This window comes from Rhinatrema bivittatum, chromosome 3 (genome assembly GCF_901001135.1).
Source record: "Rhinatrema bivittatum chromosome 3, aRhiBiv1.1, whole genome shotgun sequence".
NCBI classification, from domain to species: Eukaryota; Metazoa; Chordata; class Amphibia; order Gymnophiona; family Rhinatrematidae; genus Rhinatrema; species Rhinatrema bivittatum.
Window position 1 is genome coordinate 41,920,288 of NC_042617.1, and position 14,362 is coordinate 41,934,649.

A 14,362-nucleotide genomic window follows, 5' to 3' on the forward strand; every position below is an offset into this window, starting at 1 on the left:
TCCTCAAAACGCGTGCTGCTGAACGTTCTCTTTCCCTCTAACAGTATACATCCTTTCCTGTTAGTACAGACGTCATTGCTTTTGGGCGGTCCTATTTTGATGGACAGCAGGCATCATGTGACTGTTTTGGCACTGTCTGAGAATGTGTTTAAACCTTACTTTTAATCCACCTTCATGATTTATCGTTCTGTATTAAGAATAGCCATCCGTGTTGGTAGGTTCAATAATTACTTTTGTGGCATTGCATATAATGTTCTGAACGCTGTTTGGACACTTTTGTGATATTAGAACTCTCTCTTTTATTTTTAGAATTTAAAGAAGTTTAAACAAACATTTTATATCGTTGTATTCTTGCACAGTCCTCTTGAATCCCTAAAGACTAGAGGATAGAAATGAAGTAATGAGTGCATGGGGGGTACTTTGCTAGTGTGGTGGTTACCGCTGAGGTAGATCTTAAAAACATACGCCGGGGCGAACAAAAGTACACTGGACTTTATATGATACGCGCATAGCTGCGCGTATCTTATAAAATCCGGGGTCGGCGCGCAAGGCTGCGCAAAATCGGCAGCCTGCGCGCGCCGAGCCGTGCAGCCTGCCTCCGTTCCCTCCGAGGCCGCTCCGAAATTGGAGTGGTCTCGGAGGGAACTTTCCTTCCGCATCCCCCCACCTTCCCCTCCCATCCCCTATCTACCCCCCCTACCTTTGTTGGACAAGTTACGCCTGCTTGAAGCAGGCGTAACTTGCGCGCGCCACCTCTGCATCCCCTGGCACAGGCCGCAGTGCCGGGGGACTCGGGACCGCCCTCCCAGCCCGCCCTGAACCGTCACCACGCCCCCGGACCGCCCCCTCCTGCCCCTTTTACGAAGCCCCAGGACTTAGGCGAGCCGGGCTTTTAAAATCTAGCCCTTAACCAATAAGTCTTCATACTGTTGATGCAATGCCATTATTACTCTATGCTTCAATGGCAGGGGGAAAAGGAGAATTAGATTCAGACAGTAAGCAACAAGGATATTGAATTTGGAAGTCTGGGAAAACAAATAAACAGGGGCAACTTGCTGATGCAGCTGTTACTACCCTTAACCAATAAGTTGAAACTCTTACATTGCTCTCTGCTTCTACAGCAGAAGGTAATGTGGAATTGACTCAAACAGCAAGCAACAAGGGTCCTGACTTTGACGGTCTGGGAAATTAAGTATGGGTGTGACTTGTATGGCACGGCAGAAACTTATATGAGCTTGCTGGGCAGACTTTTCTGCCGTCATTTCTATGATTCTCTATTTCTATATATATATGGTAAGTTGCCGTTCATTTATGTCCTTGTGTGAGTTTTGGTGCTTTTGTTGTCCTTTTATGAGACTATAAAGTGCCTTTGTTTTAATTTAGATGTTTGGTCCCTCCCGACACAGTTTCCACAAAACTGCCTTGCCATTGTTTTTTGGCTGGTAACCCTCTAACCTGTCAGCTCACAAGTTCGTAGTTTGGATTTTATAATTGATTTTCTATTTATCATTCCTGCAGTTTTCTATTTTTATGATGCTTTGCATGAAACTATTACATACTGATGTATTTATTGTATGGTTGTGAACTGCTTCAAGTCAAATCTTTTATTGAGAGAAATGGTATATAAATATAACAAAACAGTTTTTTAGCTATCTGTAAAAGTGATATTTTTCAGATGTACCAGGTACAGCAACTTTGCTTGATCCTAAGCAATGTTATATTTGGTCAGTTATCCATGCATTAGCATCTGTATGCTTGGACTACTACAATTCTCTCTTATGTGGGCATGCCAAAGAAAAGCCTCTGTAAAACATAGTTAGTCAAAAATTCAGCAGCTCGCCACCTTCTGTCTGGTTCAAAGTATACAGATTGTACTTCACCGGTGCTAAAAAGCCGGTTAGCTCCCATTTGCTTTATAAGATTTTAACTATAGCATTTAAACTTATAAAAAAAGACGGTGAATCTGCAGAATTGGCTAATGTGTTACACCTCCTCTCGTGATTCATGCTCTGCTAATGGAGGCGTTGTAGTGGTGCCTTCCATGTCCAGGGCTAAACTGGCTAAGACTAGAGACAGGGTGCTTTCCTGCATTGCCCCATACCACTAGAATAAGTTCGCAATGCAGGTTTGGGTTATAGATAATTGTCTTTTTGCAAGATTACCAAGACCTAGCTTTTTGTGCAGGCATTTAAATAAACTAGATATAGTGCTCCTCTATATATACTTAGCACAGCACAGCACATTACATCAGTGCTATTTTATTACCCAGACATTGAGATGTTTCAGTTTTTTATAGAAACATGATGGCAGAAAAAGACCTAATGCCCCATCCAGTCTGCCCATCTGTCCAATTAGCATTACTTCCTTAGAGATCCCCTGTATTTATCCAAAGCTTTCGTGAATTCAGATACTGTTTTGGTCTCCACCACCTCCACTGGAAGGCTGTTCCATGCATCCACCACCCTCTCTGTAAAGAAATATTTTCTAAGATTTCTCCTGAATCTACCCTTTCACTATCTCATGGCCCTCGTTCTAGAGCCTCCTTTCCACTGAAAAAGGCTCATCTTCTGTGCATGAAAGTCTTTGAGATATTTGAGTGTCTCTATCATACCTCTCCTATCTCGCCTTTCCTCTAGGGTGTACAAGTTTAGATCTTTAAGTCTATCCCTATATGCTTTAGAACAAAGACCACTGAGCATTTTAGTACTTACCCTCTGATTTAAACTGTGTAATTTTATTATTGTTTAATTAAGGTTGCAATGCTGCCTTGGGCATACCAGAAAAATCATTTGCCAAATACATTTGTATTTATTAAAAAAGAAAAAAAAAAACTTATATCCTGTACTATCCTCAATTATAGTCAAAAATTATTCATACCAAATGCCAAAGAAACTAGAAACAAAACAGTCCACTAAATATTGTAATGTATAACTTAAATATGAATTAAATAAGATATTTGCAAAGAAAATGTAGCACGTTTTATACAGAATGAATTATAGATATACATATGGGAACAAGCATGGTAAAATGTTTGCATATTTGGAAACGACCCAAGACCAGGGATGGATTACTCCAGCTATGTGGAGTGACATGTGACATTTGATATCAGATCTGAAAACAATGAGGAGTCTGCTAAACATTATGGAAAATATCAGACAGAAGTGCAGGGGATAAAAGGGGCATTTTGAGGAATTTTCTACATGTTTAAATATCTCCAAGTTATCTCAGGGGCAAAGTAGATAATTAACCAGACCAATAGCAGAGCATGAAATATCTGCAGCAATTAGATGCATACCTAATTGTAGAGCACCAGGAGATGATGGATTTAATGTGGGGTATTATAAGGAACTTCTAGATATTTTGGCACCAGCGTTAACTAAATTACATGATGTGAGTCTGGAATAGCTGAAACTTCTGAAAGCTATGTATAAAGAGGTAATATCAACCATCCCAAAAGATGGGAAAGATCCCTCAGAAACGTGCCAGCTACAGGCCCATTTCACTTCTGACTGGAGATTTTAGAATCCTGACTTAACTAACTGCAGAAAGAATTCACAGAATAATAAAGGATACAATCCACCCAGATCAAGGGGGTTCACTGCCAAAAGGTCCTGTTCAAATCATGTAGAAGTTACAAGTAGATAAAAGAAGAGTGGGAACACTCATTAATGAATATAGAAAAATTTGAATTTGACCAAATATTTATTCATTGAATAAAGGAAGGCAATTTACAGAGACCTCGACAGCAAATACTATATCATCACAAATGTTTAAACTAAAAAGGGGCACTCAGACAGGGTTGTCCTCTCTTCTCTTTGTTGTTTGTTACTGCTATTGAACCACTGGCAATTAAGACTGGACAAACAAGTCAAATCAAAGGGATCTTAACAGGAGAGAGAAAACAGTTCTATGAGGACAAAGACCTGCTGTTAACATTGGTGCTTCATTTCAGACAGTGAGGTAGATCATTAGTTTATTGTAAAAATTATCAGGATATTCAGTGAATTGGCTAAATTCCAAATTATAAAATGTGGGAGAACAAGATGATTTCCATGAGATCCCAGGATTATCGTTAGTCTGTGAAATTGAAATATTTGGGGGATCTATTAAATAAAGAAATTGGAAAAACATGTTGGAGGTAAACACCATACTGGTAATCCAGAGAATCAAAGAGAGCTTGCAGAAATGGATGGGTTTATCCTTTTCTCCGTTAAGAAGAATTAAAATGATTAATAGGATTCCTCAGGCATAACTGAATTATGTAAGTTCACATTTTCATATATACATACATATACACATATATACATATACCAGAACAGGAAATTTGTATATTAAATCTGTCTGGGGCAAAAAGCAAGCAAGAATTATGAAAGATTCTGCAGTCCAATAAGGAAAAAGAGGGTCTGAATTTACCTTCCCCGAGACATTATTCCTGTGCTTTTCACTTAATTCAATTTACAAGGGTAAACGTGATAGACCGGAGAGGCCAACTCTAATCCTCAAGAGACGGAAATGGACCTGGTTTTCAGAATTTCCACAATAAATATGCATGAGGTGTATCTGAATACAATGGAAGCAGGGCATGCAAATGTATCTCACGCATATTCATTATCCTGAAAACCCAGGTCTGCTGGTGACTTTTGAGGACTGGAGATGGCCAACTGTAAGATACATCTCAATGGGTGAGGTTAGAAAAAGTGCTGTCAGGTCCTTTTACAGTTTACGTTCATGCCAAATGGGAGTGATCGAGGGAATCAAAAAAATAATCCTTTCATTATGGCCAGTAAGAAAATACAAAGAAACATGCATAAGACTTCTGAATCTCACCCTCTCCTTCATTTTAATGCACCTATTTGAAGGAAGCAAACTAAAAGAGGTTTGAAAGGCTATATTCCCACTGGATGTACTTATGTGAGAATGGCGTTCTAGTACGCATGCCATGTCCCAGTCAATTGCAGCGTCCCTATTACTAACTGCTTGCGCACTCTCTCTCCTGGTTAGCTCTTATGTTCTGCCACGTGACCAATGGGGCCTGCAGCCAACTTCAAAACACAGGAAATTCAAACAATACCAGTAAAGGGTTCAGATAGCCCAAAGGATGACACAATTACCTCCTCTTGTTTGTCTACAGACAGGACACAACTTACCCAATTAGGTGTTCCTTTTTAACCTTGTAACTAACTTTGTACTAGAATGCCAAAGAATCAACTTAGCTTTTGTTGCAAAGAGTAGGATTCTGTAGGTATGTGCAGCAGCTTTTTAAATGATATATACTGAAATCATTTTGGGAAAGGCACATAGAATTTGGCCTGCACAGAAATGATTTTTTGAAAATAAGAGAGCGGAGGATTGCTTGATTTCTGGAATAAGCCCATTTGGGACAAAACTGGTCTCATAAAGAAACTTCACTGATCAAAGCTTCCAAGGGATATGTTACTTTGTGAGATGCTTCCCCAGGAAATCACAGGAATCTGACCCCTCAATTCATCGTTCTGCTATAGTTTGTGAGTGTTTTTCAAGGAAGGGAGGGGGCAGAAAGAAAGGGTGTCGGTGGGCAGATGCAAAGAAAATACGATAATTTTGTACTTTTCCTGTTGTATAGTACAAGTTGATTGTGCATGAGAACAAAATGTGAATCTAGCAGTTTACTGTCAATGAAAAGAGGAGATATGCAGCCTTGATACAAAGTATTAGTACAGGACCTTCAGCGTTTCCTGTGAAAATATTCCTTTCAAGAAGTGATGTCTGTTTAGCGTATCAGGACTCAATGACAACCACCAAATTGCTATTGGAGGGTAGGAACAGTGTCGTTTAATTCTGGGATTACGTGCCCTCAGAAACCGAATACCGGGAGAAACTTTCCAAGCATACACAAGGAGCAAATAATGTACACATCCGACAACAGAAACTCGTCCTGTAACTTACTAGGCACAGCAGATATTGTAATCAAACCTTAAATCTTATACAGAATCAGAATAAAACTGCTTTTCACTACACTATTCCCGCACATGTCATCACCATCACCGTTGTTTATTTACATCATGCTTTTCCAACTAGAGAGTTCAAAGCCCGTTACAACAGGTTTTAGTTACACTGGGTGCAGGGAGATTTAAATTACAGTGAGCAGGAGCAAGAGAACAACTCTTTGTAAAGCACAAGAATTTAACATAGATCGGTGTTTCTGCTCAAGGAGATAGGGGTAAGAGGGGTTACAGTTTAAAGATCCATGCGACTGGTTAATACCCTGCAGTTCTATGCACAGTTCAGATTCTATACCAGCATTTCCTGACCTTTCCAAGTCCAAGGCACACCGAACATTAACAAAAATGTCACGTGGCACAACCAAACTACACGGAGCAGAGAAAGAAAACATGGAGAGAATTTATGTTTTCTTCCAGTCAATACCCATGAATCCATAGTGCTGCTCCCATCCACATGGATTCTTTGGCACTGGCGTTAGGGGATGGCATCCCAAGTTGCATTTGTGGGTTTATTCACAGCTTCAGCACATTTTTCAGTAACACCTCCTTGGGCTCTTTTGCAGTGAGTGTAAAATAGTCTCATCTTGGGCCCCTTTTCTCTCTCTCTCTCCTCTGTTGCTTTCTACTTCACTTAGTCCACTCTTAAGTATTATGAACGTTATTACATAATCTGCTCTGATCAATAATAATTGGATGATGCGAAATATAAGTTTCAAATAAATAAATCTTGCTCCCTCCGCTCCTCACTGGCTACAGATTCCTGCTCCTTCCCTACTCTCAGCTCTTCACCATACCATGGACTCCACTCTCTCTATCCCAGCCTCTCAATTCCTCGCTGTGTACAAGACGTCCCCACTCCAGTTCGCGCTACATCAAGGGTAGGCAAAGCCAGTCCTCGAGTGTCCCAAATAGGTCTGTTTTTCAGGATGTCCATAATGAATATGTATAAAATATTTTTGCTTACAACAGATGCAGTGCTTACGAATATGCTACATCCATGTTCACTGTGAGTATCCTGAAAAGTAGATCTTTTTGCAGCAGTCGAGGACCAGAGTTGCCTACCCCTGCTCTATATACAGAAGAAAGCAGAAACCTGTACGGTGAGGTGCGATGCAAGCAGCTGACTCAGTTAGTGACCTTGGCTCTCACACATGGTTGCCAGAGCTCTTCCACTGCCGCTGCTGCTGCTACTATTACCAGCAGTCACAATGAGTCACACCTAGTGCTCAGTTCACGGTCTCCCATGTCACTCAGCCTGGAGATAAGACAGAGGCTGGAAGGATGCAAAGGAAGGTGCTCGGGAGGGGGAAGTGGAGAGGTGCTGTGTGTAATCTGTATGCTGCACAAAGTGGGGCCTGGCTATCCGTGCCCTTCATGTTACCCATTCATTCTCACACTCTGTGGCTCATGCTGTAGCTAGGCAGGAGAGGCATGGATGACTACACATGTGCTCCGAAAGGAGCTCCTGCACATTCAAGAGTCATTACTGGTTTCTCTTGTTGCTGTGAGTTGCTGAGAGCAGAGCCCATGTGCAGATTTGGACCTGAGCATCAGGAAGCAGTGACTAGGCACACCAATTGGGAAACAGTGTTCAGTACAATAAGTCTGTACAAAGTTTGGTAGAGCTCAAGTCATTGGCTGGTGCAAACGCAATCTCAAAAAGCCAGATTTTCACTAGTCTTCTAAAGGATAATAGGTCCAAGGAAAATCTGTGAGGTGGGGGTGTCAGGGGGGGTAACAAGTTCCACAGTGTAAGTTCTCTTTTTTTTTTTTTACAAGTATTTGCACTTAATTAAAGAAAAATACATATACAATTCACAAATGCATGCCAGGAATTTTGGGGAGGGAGATGGGTGGGGGATAAGGTTATGGCTTATAGCGTCCAAGTTTAGTTTTTTGGGTTTTTTTAGTTATTAATACCTTTTCTTAAAAAGGGAAGTGAAAAATACACAGCCTTGCAAAGTAAATAGCATACATTTAAATAGTAAAAAAGAAAAAAAAAATCGGCTTGAGTAGGTCAGCACAGAATTCTGCTATTTACATTTCAACCAATAAAAGCAAGCATATCTTTACAAACTTTCTTTGTTTGTATGTCGGTGCCAAACTGTAGCAGGCATTACTTAAGTGCATCTGTTTTATATCACTGTTTCGGTTAATGGTGCTTATCAGGAACAGGGGCCTTGGATGCAATATTCCATATGCAGTTCCCATCTGTCAGGAAAAATAAAATGTAGGCCAGGTATTTTTCTTTTTTTATACTCCCTTTTTACTGCAGAATAACAGAAGGGGAAAATGTTGGGAGAAAGCACAGTACAAATACCCCCCCCCCCCAAAAAAAAAAACCAAACAAACAGAAAATCATGCTACGGAGCAGGGGTAGGAAACGCTGCTGGTCAAGTGCTGCAAACATCTGGGGTTTTCTGGTTTGCACGATGAATATGCAGGAGGTATATTTGTATGCAAGCCCCCACAGCATGCAAATATATCTCATGCGTAATCATTATGGATCGTCTGAAACCCAGACTGGTTTGTGGCACTCGCAAACTGAAGGTGCCTAACCCCTGTTATTAGCTGTTTAAAATATTTAAAATGAAAAGTGTCTCAGACCCAAAAAAAGGGGGCAAGTTTTCTTTTTATGTTACTGACGTTTTAACTGCAGCTCATTATTTTCAGTTTTCATGTTCACAATTTCAGCAATTCAAACGTAAGAAAGTTTTCTACAAAACTCTCTCAAAGGGCTAAGCTACATACCGCATTAGTGAAAAGAAACCAGTACAGCACATTAGAAATGATCTACTTTATAAAAAGAAATGCAAAACCTGTTTTGTTTTGTTTTTTTACCTGGCAGTTTCTGTCTGCTTCTTAGGGTTTCAGCTGGATGGGAAGCAGGCACCATTCACAACTACAGGAGGAATGTTCTTTTACCCTCTAATTGAAAACCTCACCCAATTTATGGAGGTTCCCTCATTGCAGTGATGATCCTTGGCCACAGGCCCATGCACCAGGCAGGACTCCTTCCAAAACCCTGCAGTCACCCTGGGCCCTTAATTTGGCTGATGGGCGTTGCCACTGCACAGTTACTGCGACTCCCCTGCCACCCCAGGCACATCCCAGCCAAACCAGGGAGGGGGCGGAAGACATAAACCAGAAACTGAAACCAGATCGCTCTGGATAGCTCTGCCAGCGAGTCACTGGGACAGCCCTCATTTATTTACTTATTTTAAATGATAAATCCAACATTTTTTTCATTTTTCAGAAAGCATGATAATTTTATCTTTAAAAAAAAAATGTTAGCAACAAAACTAGTAGGTGTGTATCCCAATACAATCTGCATTTGATAATCCAGATTATTCCCAAGCGTCTTTTTGTATCATAATGACATGGGCCACCCATCGCTAACATCAAGGCCACTTCAGAAAGAACCTGATCTAATGTCGTAACAAAATCTCAGCAGTTATACATAAAACAGATTCTCTGAAGTATTTTTTACATCATATATTTTATTTTCCCCCACATTTTTTCAAATCCATTTCTGTTCAGTACACTGATTTGCCAACAATAGTGGAGTCCTCATGTGCATGCAAACCAGCTGAAAATGTGAATGTCATATCAAGTGGGACTGCTGTTTTTAAAATAAATCCTAAATAAAGCAATGTACAGCAAAATACTGATGTACCAGATGTTCTGAATGTATGGTACATCTGTTCAATCTTGGATCAACTAAAAGGGGAGAATTTGTAAATTTAACACATGATACAGTACCTAACAGGTGCTGTGGGATAAACAACTTTAATGTGCTGGAAAGCCAAATCTTTCTTCAAAGTTTGTTTGATCCACTCCCTTATTCCTTGCCCAGTATCACCTGAAAAACACAGAAGCGTTTTAAATTTACAAAGTGAAGACCATCATGCAGTATCTACAATTCAGAGTTTATTTTCCTCTGTAACCAAGAAACTTTATTCTCTACAAGGCACTTGCCAAGGGACACACCCTATGCATAACTTGTTTTTTTTTTAAGAGTAAATTTTTGGTACAATAATCCTGTGTTATAGAATGTGTTCAACCTCACAGTACAAGCATTACCAAAAGACAAAAATACAAACATACAGGACAACAGGCAAGGAGTCACAGAGCTGGGCACTATTTGAAACTTGGGTCAACTGGGCACAGACCAAAAGTCAATATTGTCCGAGAGCTGTTTGGCAAACCCTAAAAAGGAAACTGGTTTCTTGCTCTCTCTCAATATATGTGTCCACACACACAGAAAACAAAACACAGTACTATATACACTAAGTGGCATCCCTGCTATTTTCCACAGAGACCCCCCCTCCCCCCCCCAAGACTGCACAGACAATGAAGGCTGAACTACTCTCAGGGTAATGTGGGGAAGCTTGCACAGCTGCCACTGCGTATGAATAAATGGAAGACTGATTTTCCAGTGCTGTGGATCCAGCACGTTCCACACTGAATTCACAAAAAAAAAAAGAAAGAACAAACATGTATTTATTATTGATTCATTTAGTTTTACAGTGCTCTTGGGTTATACTTGCCATTTATAGTGTAGCTGAATAGGAAAGGCTACTAGGGCCATGGCACTAGCAACTTTTTGCCCCACATGATATCAGCAACTAGGGAGCTTGGGAGGTAGGATGGAGCTTGGTTTGTTTCGAACACCTCACCAAAAAAATAAAATTAGAGGTGTCCTGCTGCTCCTGGTACAGATATCTGGAAGAAAACAAAGTTCTATTGTAATGAAGGGGGGGGGGGGGGGAAGAATTAAAACCTGGGCTGAATAAACTCAGGGTATTAGGTCTGCATGACTAAAATTTGGCATCTGGCAGCTGCTGTGGACCCAGAACCAGAAAAAGGTGGAGCAGCAGCAACTCTGAGCCCCAGGCTGTGGGGTGAAAAGAGCAGCAGCCCCTGGGGCAGCAAAGGAACATTAGAGGCCACAGACTGGGAGGACCAGCTAGTCCAGGGCTAGAAAGAAGCTTTGGGGGGCAGAGTTGGCAGCTTGGGTAGGGAACAGCAAGCAGTAAAGGCCTCAAGCCATGTCCAACAGGAGTGTATTTATTTATTTATAGTTTTTATATACCGATCTTCTTGCATTAGATACAAATCAAACCGGTTTACAAAGAACATGTCAAAAAGGCAATACAAGGAACCATGAATGTAAAACGAAAATCTTTGGGTAACATAGTCAGATAGGAGTTGCAGCTTCTGGGGTAAAAAAGAGCTGTGTTGGACCTGGATCAGAAAAGGAGCTAGGTGGGTGCAGAGCTGTGACAAGTAAAAAGAAGCATCAATAACTTCCCTTCCCCTAACAATTTTGCCTGACACCCACATTTTCTAAAAGTGTTTCAATATACAACTATAAACCTGAAGGGTTGTTTTTTGTTTTATTTTACCCCCCCCCCCCCTATCTGCTTGAATTGTTTTGTAGTTCTCCCCCAAAACATATGCATATGGTGACACCTCTGTTCCCCTTCCCCATGTCCTCACTTTGTAGAGAAGGGACTTGAGGAAGAGAAGATGCCAGATACTTGGCCCCCATGGAAAGAGAGAAGTAATTCAGCCTGCCTGCTGGGAGGAGAAAGATGAGAGACTCCAGGGGAGTGGGTTGTGTTTAGTTTGGGCCACCAAGCCACACTGTTTGTGTGTGGGCCCACTGAGCCCCCATCACTGTCCATTTGTGGGTAAGGGTGACGTCTTGTGATATTGGTGGAGCTGCTGCACCCCTGTTGTTGTGACGAGTGTTATGCTAGGATGCAAAAACAGGGCACATGGGGATGGCCTGCATAAAGCAGCAGTTACAACCCTAAACAGAAGACTTGGGGGATAAACTGTATGAAGCTGCATTTACAACCCTAAACACCTTTAGACTGTCTATAGATTATTTTGATATTTTATCTGCTGTCATTTATTGTGATAGTACATCCATACAACAAAAGTAGGAAAAAAAAAAAAAAAGCTCTGTCCTTTGAAAATGTGACTCTGCAGTATCGCTGCTATCTTTATATTTTGCCCATTGCAGGAAAAAAATGTATTTCTATTTCTCCAGTATTCCACTGCATATGATGAAACATATATACATTAGATTTTACACTGACATGATAAAATCGGAGAAAATGTGTACTAGAAGCAACAATGCCCACAAGTCAGGATAAGAATTTATGTTTACTGCTGCTCAGATGGTAGAAAGAAATGAACGAGAACCGGGTGAGAAGCTGTTTCCACAGGCTGAATGGTAGGCGCTCTCTCTCTCTCTCCTTCCACACTTTTACGTGCTAAACGCATCTGTGCCGCTCGAATTATACACAACACTGAATCAGGCAGACTGACCCCCCCCCCCCCCCCATTTTGTAACCAGCTGAAGCACAAGCAGAAAGAGTCACCCCCTCCCAGCCATCCAGACAGCTTCAACCCTGGTCTGTCCTATCCCAGCTCATGCGTGCCGAAGACCCCCCACGTCCTTCAAGCACTGCTTTGGCTCACACGGGACTCTCCCCGTGGGGTGAAAAAAATTAACCTAGAGCGCTAAACCCCTTTAAAGATTTATTCAAGGCACCTGATCCATGCAGGAAGATAACAGAGGCGCCATGCCTGCCCGCCGGAGCCGTCACGCACCGCTGCAAAGCCGTCATGGCAGCCGACGTCACAGCTACCTGTGTTTCCGGTTCAGAGCGCGCGTGCGCCGGCTCGTGACGTGTGCTTGCGAGAGGGAGACGCGTGCATGCTGCATCTGCTCAGGCTCCTCTAGGGTTTGCTCTTCTGTGGGCGGGAACGCGTCAGTCTTCTAAATGTACATGTGGTGGGTATTTAATTTTGCCCTTTGTCGATAGATGAGAAATGTATAGCTTATCCCGCTGACCCTTTTCTATAATATTATTGCAGAGTCTTTTTGTGGTTCTCTGAGCAGCTGACTCTTAGTATTGCATTTTCAGTGAAGAGGCAAAAGTCGAAAATAGGAGCTGTGCGTGTAACTAAAGTATGATATGACATTTTAAAAACTTTCTCAAAATTCGATATTCGAAAGGATACTTCCCTAACTGATTTAAAAAAATGACACACCTCAGCAGTTAAACCTCAAGGCCTCATAAGAACATAAGAAATTGCCATGCTGGCAAAGCCCAAGGATCCATCAAGCCCAGCATCCTCAACAGAGGCCAAACCAGGCCACAAGAACCTGGCAATTACCCAAAGTCCAAGAAGATCCCATGCTACTGATGCAATTAATAGCAGTGGCTATTCCCATACAGGCCGATACAGTACAGTGCTGTTAACCTGTCATTGGATGCGCGTTTTCCCTTACCCCTTATTCAGTAAGGGGCGGAAAACGCGCGTCCAACCCGCCGAACCTAATAGCGCCCTCAACATGCAAATGCATGTTGAGGGCGCTATTAGGTATTCGCGCGCGATTCAGAAAGTAAAATGTGCAGCCAAGCCGCACATTTTACTTTCAGAAATTAGCGCCTACCCAAAGGTAGGCGCTAATTTCTTCCGGCAACTGGAAGGTGCACAGAAAAGCAGTAAAAACTGCTTTTCTCTGCACCCTCTGACTTAATATCATGGCGATATTAAGTCAGAGGTCCCGAAGAGTAAAAAAAGTTTAAAAAAAAGAAAAAAAAAATTTGAAGTCGGCCGGCGGCTGTCGGGTCGAAAACCGCACGCTCAATTTTGCCGGCGTCCGGTTTCCAAGCCCGTGGCTGTCAGCGGACTCGAGAACCGACACCAGCAAAATTGAGCGTTGGCTGTCAAACCCGCTGACAGCCGCCGCTCCTTTTGCCCGTTTCTACCACCGGGCCTCATTTACATACTGTATCGCGCACCAGGAGAGCGGGCATTCGCCCGCTCTCCCACGGACTTTACTGAATCGGCCTGTAAGTAAACTTGATTAATAGCAGTTAATGGACTTCTCCAAGAACTTATCCAAACCTTTTTTGAACCCAGCTACATTAACAATAGGTCTCCTAAACAATACTTTGAAATGGTTTTCTTCTTTTTTGAACAATAGGACATTCTCCTCGGACTACCCGCTTCCACCACGAAACCCCTACAAATGTTCCAAAATGCCATCGCCAGGATTATTGCTAACTCACGGAAATCAGACCACATTACTCCCATACTCAAAGACCTCCACTGGCTCCCCATAACATCCCGCATCCTCTTTAAAACCTTAACCATAATACACAAATCCATCTACTCCTACAACTCTAACTGGCTAGATGAACCCTTTTGCCCCGTACGCTCTGACCGACCCACGCGTTCTGTCAACAAAGGTACCCTAACAGTACCTCCTATCAAAAAAGCCCACCTCTCCACCACAAGGGATCGCGCTCTCTCCATTGCAGGCCCTAAACAATGGAACTCCCTCCCGACTA

The 14,362-nt window shown here is 42.1% G+C and overlaps 1 protein-coding gene across 1 annotated transcript in view; it reads right to left on the minus strand.

Moving 5' to 3' along the window:
• LYPLAL1 (lysophospholipase like 1) overlaps window positions 1-12,973 on the minus strand; it is a 51,695-nt gene extending 38,722 nt beyond the window's left edge. Inside the window, exons 1-2 of the mRNA XM_029593182.1 lie at window positions 12,550-12,973; window positions 9,744-9,843 (exon numbers count right to left, since the gene is read on the minus strand). Coding sequence (XP_029449042.1) covers window positions 9,744-9,843; window positions 12,550-12,625 — 176 coding nt within the window. The 5' untranslated portion in view covers window positions 12,626-12,973. The remainder of the gene's footprint in view (window positions 1-9,743; window positions 9,844-12,549) is intronic.
• Between the last annotated feature and the right edge of the window lie 1,389 nt (window positions 12,974-14,362).